At 33.2% G+C, this 12,915-nt stretch overlaps 1 protein-coding gene across 10 annotated transcripts in view; it reads right to left on the reverse strand.

The window, feature by feature from the left end:
- Window positions 1-636: 636 nt before the first annotated feature.
- Window positions 637-12,915, reverse strand: part of LOC106457399 (isobutyryl-CoA dehydrogenase, mitochondrial-like) — a 58,959-nt gene continuing 46,680 nt past the window's right edge. For all 10 annotated transcript variants that reach the window (XM_013916810.2, XM_022383303.1, XM_022383301.1 and 7 more), the window contains 2 exons: window positions 10,483-10,585; window positions 637-2,485 (listed from right to left, as the gene is read on the reverse strand). In XM_013916810.2, the coding sequence (XP_013772264.1) occupies window positions 2,433-2,485; window positions 10,483-10,585 (156 nt within the window). In that variant the 3' untranslated portion in view covers window positions 637-2,432. The remainder of the gene's footprint in view (window positions 2,486-10,482; window positions 10,586-12,915) is intronic.

The following is a 12,915-nucleotide window of genomic DNA, read 5'->3' on the forward strand; positions in this document are numbered from 1 at the left end:
CGCAAGTGTGTTGTGACCAAGCAGAGATTTCAGAGGAAATATTAAAAGAAATTGGAAAAACATTCATCACTTCCAGATTTAAAAGAAAGATTAACTTTAAAATTGCATGTTAATGGGATTTTTGAAGGAAAGATAAAACTTGAGACCCCTATATGAGAATATAATGTATACTATTCTCAAATAGAAAACGAAAAAAAGGTGTGCGCGCGTCTGGTGGGGTTGTGGGAAACCAGAAAATTCCTCCTGGATATACACCGATTTCTAATATTAAAAAATTAACATATCTTCATAGAAAAATAAATCACCACTACAATGTTAACAAAAAGCTTTATTTAAATATTTCAAATAATATTATAATTATGTTTTGTACTTTATATAAGAACACTTTTATGTTACCCTAAACCTCAATAAATTCTATACACTAGGAGCTTTTAAACAATGTAAAAACCACTATATATATACCTGTAATCATCAATCTCATGTTTATTATATAGTTATCATTCATCACAGAAAAACTTAAAAAAACCTTCACATATTTAAAACAATGATATGATATAGTTGTTTCCACTTATTTCATTCACCAATATATTATTATCATCCCTTAGTTGTTTGTTACATATTACTGGATTCATTTTTATAGACTTAAAAACTGCTGCTTAATGAAACGTTTTTTGCACTTTTGAGCAAACAAACCTGTATCAGTTCTTTGTAAATCTTACGTTTTTACTCAGATTTGTACTCTAAGAATACTTATTCAGATCTAAATGATCATACACACAATGTAAATTAAGATCTTGTATATCTTATACATTGAATGACAAAATAACAGCATTACTGTGAAACTTCCAAAAGCTCATACACAAATGTACTCCAAAGAATTGCATGTGCAAAAAAAAAAGCATTGCTAATGTCTTAATTACCTTGAAGGATTACATGCATATTATTCAGTTTCGAAACTTATTTAAAGTTATCTGTGCAAATTGTTTTTACAGAAGTTATTACAAAACTCATTACTGGAAGTCTTTAGAGTAAAGCCCATCGTGTTTATTCAAACAATGAGTTTATTACAAATTTTTTTTGATAAAACAAACTGCTTTAAACAATTTTGTTTTCAAAATATTCACATATATTCTTGGCATATTAACTATAAGTAAACTTGTATGAGGTTTGGTTTATAACTTTAAAATAATGTAGTTTATTTTGACTTTTTTTTAGGCCCAATTATTAATTTAAACAGATTTATTAATCATCCAAAAACTTGTCAACAAAAACTAAATACTTGAAAGTATCATTTTACTAGTGATTACATACAATCTGATGTAAAGTGAACACTGTGAAAATTGTGTTGAATGTTGTCTTCAATTATTTCAGTTTAAAAGTTTTGATTTGAAATATTGTAATGCACCTAAAACATTTATACTGTAATATTCAAAAATTATGTTAGCCAAATATATATCTACTGATTAAATAATACATATAATGTTCCCACACAAAGTGTAGTTGCAAAATTTCCTAAACATTATTAAATATTTGTGACAAAATAAATTTAGATTATTATTTTTATCTAAAATAAAAGATAATTGAAATATTTTAACATATGATGCAACAAGCATTACTGACAAGTGATTAAGTATATACAGTAATATATGTTTAAACTATGTGTTGTACAGATAGCTTAAATTAATTGTTTCAATTCTCAATATACAATTAATCACTTTAATTTAAATTTGATTTTTACAGTGAACATACTAAGAAGGTACACTACTTTTTCCAGTGTTTCGTAGACATAATTCAATAAAATGTTTGGTACACGAAGAAATAACAATTTTCAACTTACTATACATACTCCTAAAAGTATATATTTTTACACATAAACTGTACTTTTAAATAATGATAATGGTTCTTCAAACCAAAACCAAAATATTCCAAATTTTCAAGTTTCAATAAACTTTTACTTACAAACATGTACAAAATGTTTAACACTAATAATAATCCTAAAAAAACTGACAGGTTCCGATGTAAAATTTACTACAAATGAAAAAGTTAATGTTACAAATAAAACACATATTCCTGTATAAAATACTGATGTAATCCAGAATACAAGACTGTGGACTCCATTGGCAGCCTACGAATAATTAATAAAAAACTATATTTTTTGTTATTGTTTTAATCAGCAATTTTTTATACGGTTTCAATAATTTCTCATCTTGTGTGGATGAATGTAAAGTGACAGTTTTACAACTGACTATATGCTTGTCAAAGTTCATCAAAAATATTTTCTATTTAATTTTTTATTTTCAGAAGAAAACAAATGAACCACTACATAGCTCCAATCTTTATAAATACACAAGAAGAAGTCCAAGGTTATGCTACTGAACTTTGTTCATGCACTAGCTTTCTTAGATTCACGTATCATCAGCTTCTAGTTATTCTCAGTTCTGCAAGATGTCTCGAGACACTATAAGTTGCATAATTTCATTGGTTCCTAGATAAAAATATGAGAGAATCAAAACAAAAACAATGATAACAAACAGTACTTTAGGGAAATATGCTAGAAGCAGTTCTAACTAAACTTTGTGTTACAAGAAATATTCATTTTATGATAAATGAAATGAAAACTACATCTGCCCCATTTTTAGATTATTTTGTATACATTATAAAATTAAATCTTATGGCAATTGGGAACTAACAAGGTAATTATTCAGAAGAAATTATTTTTGAGCATAAATTTTAAATTACTCAAATTTGATTCAAAATATACTGACGTTTTGAAATATGAAATTATCTTGTCTAATGACATTATTATCTTCTATTTGTTATTTCTTTGTGAAGTAATAATTTGTATATATTCTCTTACTAAGATGTCAGTGTCTGATACTAAGTGGAGATTTGTGACTTTGGAATAACAGAAAAAATGTATGAAAATTCCCAATGTACGCAAATGTGTTATTATAAAAAAAATATTAAAATATTTCATACATAATTCCTTCAGTTTCAAACATGCAAGCCTAAAAGATGTAGGAAAAGATAAGTCATCTAAGCAAATAACGTAAAGTTTTCCATCTGTGTGTCTAGTGTCTTGATATCACAAGTTGTTGTGAGGAACTTACTGAACCAATTCTGATGAAAAAAAAAAGATAGTTTAAATAAACAGTTATGTGAATGGTTTGTATAATACAGCTATTGCAATTTTCCCTTGTATGAACAGTTTGTGTGATAATGTTATTCCAATTTCCACCCTTACTACTCACTTAATGCCTACTTTCTGAACTCTAAATCTTCCATGTTAACTAGACTTGCATGGGGTATAACACAGCCCCATGGTGTCACATCAACGAAGCAGATGCAAAGCTCAAGTTCTTTTGCTAATTATAAATACAAAGCAGAGTTGTCACTCTGTCTGTCTGAGGTACTGATGTCACAAGGTCTATCTTCGCCCAATAGAAGTATAAAAGGAGGCAAACAAAATGAACAAATGTGTTACAGGGATGGGCAGAAAAAGACATGAGCAACCAAGCATTTGCACAGAACAGGTCGGTTGGATATGAAGTGCAGTATGATTTGGGCAATAATTTGACCATACTTGGTATGTGTTCTGTAGTACAATTTACTAACCTTACATACAGGAATGGGGACTAAGTCCCTTTCTGTAACATGAGGAGAACACTTTGTCCCATCCTGCTGGCCAAACCTGGCAAATTATATAATAGGGGGTGATATGGACATCCCTGCCATATTTCCTACTGGATTATGCTGCCTACTTGGACTTTCTCCAGAGGTATTACACAACCAGTGAGGAACTCTCCGAGTCAATGACCCTAGCAGCTAGGAAATGGGAGCAGCAAGGGTCTCCTGTGCTCCACTTGAAGACCAATGGGAGGAATTCGCATTGAGGAGACATCAGAGATGTGCTCAGACCCAGATGGATGTAGCTGCCACAGAGGTCTTTTACTAGAGAAAGTGCAATGGGTTACTGCAAAACCTAATTTGAAAAGCCAGCATGCAAAAGACAGGGAAGTGGGCAGACACTCTTTTGGTGGCAGTTTTTTCCATGGTAGTCCATAGAAGGTACAGTCTTCAATGAAAAATGAAAAAAAAAATCACACACACACACACACACAAATATATATATACACACATATAGATCACTGTAGTGGCCTCTGAAAACCCCCATCTCAGCAGTGGGCAATTTAGAGGCTAGGGTAGATGAGTTTAACACTTTCTGTTACACCTAACTTGATGCAATATTAAAGTACTAGGTATACTCTATGAGACAACACCGACCACCTGTTGGGTTCCAAGATGTAAATGGGAAAACAGTGTAAGCAGGTAAGAAAATAAAAGAGGCACTTACCCATTAAAGAGAGTGAGTAAACTGGAAAATGACAACTGGGGGGAAGCAATAGCCTTAGGGAGAAGATGAAACCATCAGATAGTGGATATAATGGGAGACAAAGGTGTTGGGCATAGTTCAATTTCCAGCTTAGAGGATTTCATTCATAGGTTGTTAAAAGTGTGAGGCCAGAGATTCAGTCAAGTGGCAGATTTGAGGTGATGAGATGTGATACAGCCTTCAAGCATCTCCATCCAGGGAGGAATGGATATTTTGGATGAGCTGATGAATCCATCCAGTAAGTGCAGAGGAAAAGAGATCCCTGAATGAAGAGGGATCCCATGGTGAGAATAAATGATAGCAGGAATCCCGACATGGAGCTGTGCATGCTAAGTAACATCTGACCTCCTGAACTGGACATAAAATGTAATTAGGGTTAGCACAGAGGGCTGAGATCAACAGAAGAATAATGGGGGAAAAGGTATGATCTTTTAGAAAGAAATGAATGGTCAGTGAATAGGATCAAAGAAGATCTGGGAAACAAAGCACAGAAGGCATCCAATGCATAAAGATCAGATCTGCAATGACCACAAGCAAAAAAAGAAGGAAATAGGTCTTATGAAAGAAATGGTTTCAATGGGGCATGTAAGAGCATGTAGAACCACATTAAGGTTCTAGTTGGGAAAAGGAACCACATAATGAGGATAATGAATTTAGAAGGACTGGAACAAAATGAAAAGACAGAAACATAGAAAAAAAAAAGAGGTGAAAGGTGAGCAACAGTACAAAAGCCTGGTAGTAGAGAGCAGTGGATTGACCAGTGGCAAAAAACACACTACTTTTGTTCATAGGCAAAGAGAGTAGAAGGGCAACAGTCATAGAAACCTGACCGGCGAGAAAGGGACTGAACAAATCCCAATGAATGAAGATAAGGGGATGACATTCCCAGAAGAAAGATGTTTGAGGTTGGAGCATGAGTGACCAACATGGAAGCAGAAGAAGATGTACCCTGGATGCCAGTTGATGAAGAAGAGGAAACCAAGACTGAGCCAGCCAAAAAGGTGCTACCAACTGGATTTGACAAGGAGTGTTATAAATCAATGACAAGACACATGGGAGAAGACCTAGAGGAGGATCCACATACAGAAAGAGATAAGACCAGTCCTGAATGAGAGCATCCACATACAGAACTGCTGGGGGAGATACAGGTGTGCCCCAATCTGAAAGAGATGCATTGATGAAGAGATGAAAATCCAGACATGGGGGTAGAAAAGGGATGCTGGTCATAATGTGGCATAATCCAGCCACAAAGATAGATCCTCAAGAAGGAAAGGCAGTAGCATCACAATAGAGGACAGAGAGAGATTGTTAGAGATTTTCCATTGGTCTCTAGAAGTCCAATGGTAAAGAGATAAACATCATGTCCCAGAAAGTCCCAACAATGGAGGAACCAACTAAGCAGAGACAAGGCAAAAGACAAAATTCTGACTAAGGTATTGACAAGGAATGACTGTAGATTTCCAAAAAACTATTAGAATCACAGTGTGGAGCTTCAGAGAGGAGATGAAAAGAGAATAGGTAATGAAGAAGAAGAGTAAGACAAAGACAGGAAACTGAGCACTAGACGGTATGACTGGAGATAGGGGTCAATCCTCCAAGCAGGTAGAAGGACTCCAAGAATGGAAAAAGGGGAAACAGATATAACCATGGTGAAGGAATCCTGGAGTTAAAGAGGATGAGGGAGTTGAGAGTGGGAATGAAGCTGATCCAAAAATGAATCAACACAGACATGTATGTCTGGAGAAGGAGGGAACACCAAATAATCCTCAGGATGAGAGTCACATTGTAACAAATGGGAAGAATCAGAAGACATGGGAGAGAGAGAGAGAGAAAGTATTGAACAAAACTGAGTAATCAAATCCACACAGAGATTTGTAAGAGGAACATGTCCTTAACAGGTAAAGAGAAGTCATTTGCAATTCCAGGAGGTCGATCAAAGTCACCATCCTCATGGTCAGGTTCAGAGACAGGAGAATGCACTTCAGACAGGAAAATAAAGCAAGTAAGGTATCATAGAACCCACATATGAAAAACTAAGATGGTAATGTCTTCCACAAACAATGAGCCTCCAGTTGCCATAGGCAAAGTACAGGCAGTGTTTGCAACATTGCCAGAACCTTGAGAGGAAGTAGTAGTCACTGTCACTTGAGAATTCATGGTTGTTGTAGCAATTTTCCAGGTCAAAATTATTTTTTTGTTATTTAGTAGTGATTTAGCTATAAATCGAGGATAAAACAAAACAAAAGGAAACCAAAGAAAGTTAACAAAATTTATTAAGTTTAAACTTAAAGAAACACATCCATTAAAGAAGTGCTGAGGATAAGAATGGATATAATTTTGAGTGCAAGTGGCAATCTATTGCACATGGAAGATGTGTTACCCTCCTATTGATGAAGGTCTATTGTTACACAATGATTACATCTTTGACTACACAATTCACATTATAACATGTCTCAGGTGGGAGATAGCTTGAGGCTAGTGGTATGCGTAAAATCTCCAAGGGAGACCAGATGCTACTATATGCAGAGAGGTAAGTATACTCATGTATAAAACAACTCAAACACACATGCTTCCAATCCTTATAAAACCAATGAAATAAATATCACAATACTTGATACATTTCAGTCTGTACCTGATGATGTCTTTACTGGCAAAACCATAGTTGTGAATAAATGATGTATTTATGAAATGTACAATTTTCTTCTTTTCCTTCAAATCTGTTTATATCTATTGCAATTTTTATTAATAAAACTAACTATTTCTTAATAAACGGTCTTCACATCTATCACATAAGAGAGTGTAAAAAAACAAGTTCATTTGAATCAGGTTATAATTATCTTTTATTTTATATCAACAATTTAACAATACTAAAATATGGTTTCTAAAGCATATTTCCAATTATTCCACAAAGTAAACACAATCTTCAGTAATTTCTTGATAAATTGATTTTCCTAGATACCTTGACATTTTTAATACCTTTTTAAAAACCAAATTTTGATTATTTTTTGTTGAATTAATTAAAACTTTTAGACTAAATGGAAAAATCTTACACCATTACTAATGTACAGATATTTAAAAAAAGTAATTTATATAATTTAGACCCTCATTGTTTATTGTTATAAAACACCCCTATGATGTTTGAAAAATGATCTTAAAAAGTCTTAGAAGTTCTTAAACTAAATTCCAGTATTATTCCTTGAAGAAATATATCAATATTGTTCATTTGAAAGCTTTCTGCCGAGTACTCAGTAAACTGAATACACAAGTTATTGGTAAATAAAAGTTTTCAGAATTTTATTTAGTTTTTAGGTTGAATAATTTTTTATATTAACAATTTTTAAAACACTTTTTTTCATACTTGTTATTTTTCACTCTCAATATTTTCTGAACTCGATTCATAACAAAACTATCTAATTATTGCTTGCTGAATTTCGTGCAAAGCTATTTGAGAGCTATCTGCACTAGTCATCACTAATTTTCAAGTGATAGACTACAGGGAAGGCAACTCTAGTTAACATCATGTGGGCTCCTCTAATTGAATATTTGGTTTTGACTTTCACTCTTAAAATGCACCCACAGCCTGAGAGTAAGGATCACAATTTTTTTGCCAGTAAAGGGGAGCTAACCATGGATCCATGGTCTGGCACACTTACAATGGACCACACTTAATCATGTCTTTAATGGATATAATGTTTAATTAAATAACAAAAATCTATATAAATATAATAGTACTGTCTGTTGCATGTCCATATAGCTACTTTGCAGGGTGTGGATGGATCTTCAACAAATTTGTTATGGAGGTTCATTGGGTCCATGGGGAAATACATGTAAAGTTGCAGTTTTACATTTTGTGTTTTGTGGTTTTTATGACAATTTTTGCATTTATTATAATTACATACAAGGGAAGCAACTTTTCACTCCTATGATAACCTTTCATTAATCATGAATTTACATAACCTTCGTCCAGGGAACGGGTACTCCAGCTTGTTAAAAATATAAATCAAATTTGAGAGAATGTTTTATATATGAATTTAGTATGAAATTAGGAACTTAAAAATTGACATATTCAGTGCAAAGTTAGTTTGAAGAACTTTAAAAATCATAATTAGCTTGCATACTAAACTTAAAAGGTTACACAGCAATGTTACTGAACCTCAGCAAAATGTCTGGAATATGTGGTTTGTTTAGATGGGGGGTATCAGGAGTGAAATTTGGTTTTTATTAAGCAAAAAAAATAAATTTATTTGAATACTAAATAAATCATAATAAAATGAATAGTTGCAATAGCACCACCATAAGTGATATGTGTACCTTCAAGAGTGTAACATTATCAACTGCTTTTCAAAATACATGAGAAAACTACATAAAAACTAAAATATATGCAAACTTAGAAATAAAGGAAATAAAAAAGATAGTAACTCCACTTTGCATTAAAAATCAAATAAAAACTGCATCATAACATGTATTAAACAATTCCACTTTAGTCTAAGGTTTATAAGATAAATGAAGAGGAAATACCAATAATAAAGCATTAAATCTTTCATTAAAAACCTTTAGCTATTCAAAAAATATGATTTTTTTTTTTTATAAGAAAATAAACATATTTGAAAATCTAATTTAAGCACACATTACACACATTGTGCCAAGGATGATATTTGCAAAATATTTTTAAAACCTTTTTTTGGAAATTCGAATACATTTGATCAACAAAATATTATCTGCATTTGGATGCTTTCCACATGCAGATGGTCTGATTAGCAATACACAACTAATGCATCTCATTGTTTTCAATAACACCAAAAGACATACATACAATCTATCTAGCTATATAATGAGTACTAGCTGTTAGCTGGGGGGTTAACATGCAATGAACTGGCAGGAAGAATGTATCATCATTCTCATCAACTTGTGTCAATTAAGCTATAGTTCAGCACCAGATTCTATGTGCTATTTTGGCATCGGAGGGATTTGATTTTGACCTCATCTTACATAATTGTGTATAACAATCATTAAGTTGACAGAGTACTTAATTTGTTATTCATCTCATTTTTGAGGCTACATACTTTTTAGTATTATGAATGTGCAAAAAGAAAATTTACTAACCTAATTTTAAAGTAAATGTACCAAACTTTCAAAAACTTTTGAACCTGGTGCATGAATGACTCAATAAAAATTAAAGACTAGCCTACAGTCTTTATTAGAGTAAGCATGACTGGATGAGAAGAATAATCCAAACCCAGACAAACATATAAGAAGTATTTCACTGTCTCATTTTAAACCTCACTGAATATGAAGAGTAACCTTAGTAATCTTTGTTTTTAAGTACTGATTTATACCATAGATTATTTTAATACTATTGTATATTCTATAAAACATAACAGTCCAAAAACTAATAAATGAACCTGTGATTATATCAACAATGAACTGATTTTATGGGGTCTAACAATATTTAAATAAGTATATATTTACTTACCTAATATATATATACACACACACACACACACACACATACACACCCCAGTTCTACTCTCATTTCTTATATATATAACTATGCAAAAAGTGTTAAAAAACTATTCCTATTGTTTTTCTTTTTTTTAAACCATTTCCACACCTATTGGAAAATGGAAAGAACTACAGTAAAACATTTTTAATGTTTTCCAAACCTATGGCACTTCACCTCATTGGAGTTATAAATCTTATAACAGCAGTTTTATTTTGGATGATGATGGTTGGGAGTGTCAAGATTAGTCTGAATATGTAATTTTAGCTATTAATCATTTTTCATACATGTGTTTTAATGTTATAATCTAATCTTTCACTCACATATTTAGTACATTTTTTTTGGTACAAGTACAAAATACAGATGAGTGACACATCCTAAAGACACATTTTACAGAAGTCTTATATCAATTTACTTAAATTTAAACATGAGTTGTTTTCTATTACTACAGCACTCTGCACACATCACTTATAAATGTGCCTCTTTTGTTCCTTGTACCATTACTTGATGGCTAAAATTACTCCTAAATAAATTTACTTATTTCATAAAGGAACCGAAACTATAGTCTAAATATAAGCATAGCTTTTACCTTCTAGAATTTGATGAACACGAATATCTCTCAAGTATTGTTGGACAGCATAGTCCTTCAAGTAACCATACCCACCATGCATCTGTAGTGCTTGGTTAACAATCTAAAACAAGAATTCTTATTTCATTAATGAGTACAGATATATTTATGAGCACAACATATGTAAATATCCAATATAACTATGTAGTGAAAACACTTTGCACCTTAAAAAAGAATATAACTATAAAGATGTAAGAAATACAACTTAAGTTTATATAAAAACTTGTTACTGATTAATATAACCATGAAACCATTGCCCTGAAAGAATTCCCGACTAAACCTGAAATAAACTTTTAGCAAATTCACTATGGAATATCCATTTAATTAATCCTCTGTTTTTCAGTTATGTATATGACTAAAGGATTACAATTATGGTGATAAGTAAATGCAATAAATAAAACAGACCAAATGAACAAGAAAGCATTTTATAACATGAAAAACAACTTTAACAGTATTGATTTCTCTACTCATACAAAACTGAGTCACATGATAACCTTTTCTTTTGTTTCAATCAAGCATCCTGGTAGCAATAATCATTCAACTGTTATAATCTTCTGTAAACGGGACTTTTTAGAAAAATATGTAAGTATAACACAAAGTCAATTTCTAAAATTTCGAAGAGCTCACATATGAAAACAGAAAAATAAAATATCTTACTTTTAGGTTGGAAACTCTTCACAAATTTACAAAACACAGCTAGCCTAACAGTAAAGATTAATCACATTTTATTTAAGTGGTTCCAAGATCATGAGCTGCCCTTGAAACTATATCCTCCAATGTTCTATTTGTTTGTTGTTAAGCATAAAGCTACACAATAGGCTATTTGTGCTGTGCCAAACACAGGTATCAAAAATCAATTTTTAGTGTTATAACCCTTCAGACTTACCACTGAGCAACTGAGAGGGGAAGGGGAGAGCATCCCGTGATGTCAGTTATGCTGACTGATGGCCTTGACGATGCATTATTGCCCAACACCACAATTTCCACTGTAACAAGCTTATGCAAAAAATGATGAGGCCAATCACAGATTGCACAACCACACATTTTCAGAATCTTGCTACAGAACTTCCACTGCACATAGACACTGACTTTCAAAACCATGTTAACGAAGGAAGCACAAAGTCCATTGGAGCTACATGAGGAAATCTGGCAGTTAGCTGCTTGAATGGGATTGCTGTGATTCTGTGGCAATCTTTTGTTTCTCATGAAAACAACACTTGATTTCAAAGTTTGCTTGGAAGTTATGACTTTTGGCTTGTTAGCCTTTGTCAATTCCAAGTCCTTTTTTATTACTCCACCATAACACTATCACGATATATGCTCAACTTAGTCATAATAGCTTTCTTTTTCTCAGCCATAACCTTCACACTAAGGATTCTGCTACAGATTGGCTTTGGACATGTTTCAAAGTCTGTTGCTGTCCAAGATTTTTTTACTTCCAGAACAATAAATTTTCCATACCTTAAATTACTTTCACTTACATTAACAAAAATGGTGGGCCCATTAAACTATTCTTTAAAAGACAATATAAAACACACTTTTCAAGACTCAAGGGTAATAATTACTTCTGATTTGCATACATCAAATAGATTTAAAATATATGTACATCTTTATGTGTAATAAAGTAGGTTAAAAAATTCCACACTTGGTAGATTGGTCAGACGAAATCCGTTTGCAACAAGCACCCGTCTTAAAAGGCAGTGGTTACCAAACGATTTCTTACTGTTCTGGTTGACAGATTACGACCAAAAATCTGCGGGACTGAAGTCAAGGAGAGTCATAAAATGCCCGACACTTGACGATCGCCATCGCAGGGAGAGGTTGGCCTGGTGCAGAGCAAGGCAGAACTGGAACCTTCAAACCTGGCGACGAATACACTGGTCAGACGTAACGGATGGTCGAACCCGTGTTTGGAGGCATCGTAACGCAGCTTACAATCCAATAAACATTGTTCCAACAGTGCCTTTTGGTGGGGGCTCAGTTATGGTATGGGGCTGTGTCTCGCATGATTGCAAGCTGGATTTGGTAACAATCAATGGCAACCTTACTGGCGAAAAGTACACCAGGGACGTGCTTACACCTGTAGTTGTGCCTCATTTTGACAACCACACGTTAGCGTCAAGACCTTTATTCATGGATGACAACGCTAGACCTCATCGCTCTAGGGCAGTAAAGGCTTATTTAGAGAATGAATCCGTCAACACTCTTCCTTGGCCAGCAAGAAGTCCAGATCTCAACCCTATAGAGCATCTGGGACCAATTGGGTAGGCGAATACAGGCTTTGGAGCCTCCTCCACAGACATTGCAACAGTTAGAAGCTCACTTGCACCGAGAATGGCGACAGATAACGCTTCAACAAATCAGGGTTGCAGCAGTCATCCAGGCAAACGGTGG

Source organism: Limulus polyphemus, unplaced genomic scaffold (genome assembly GCF_000517525.1).
Source record: "Limulus polyphemus unplaced genomic scaffold, Limulus_polyphemus-2.1.2 Scaffold325, whole genome shotgun sequence".
Taxonomy (NCBI): domain Eukaryota; kingdom Metazoa; phylum Arthropoda; class Merostomata; order Xiphosura; family Limulidae; genus Limulus; species Limulus polyphemus.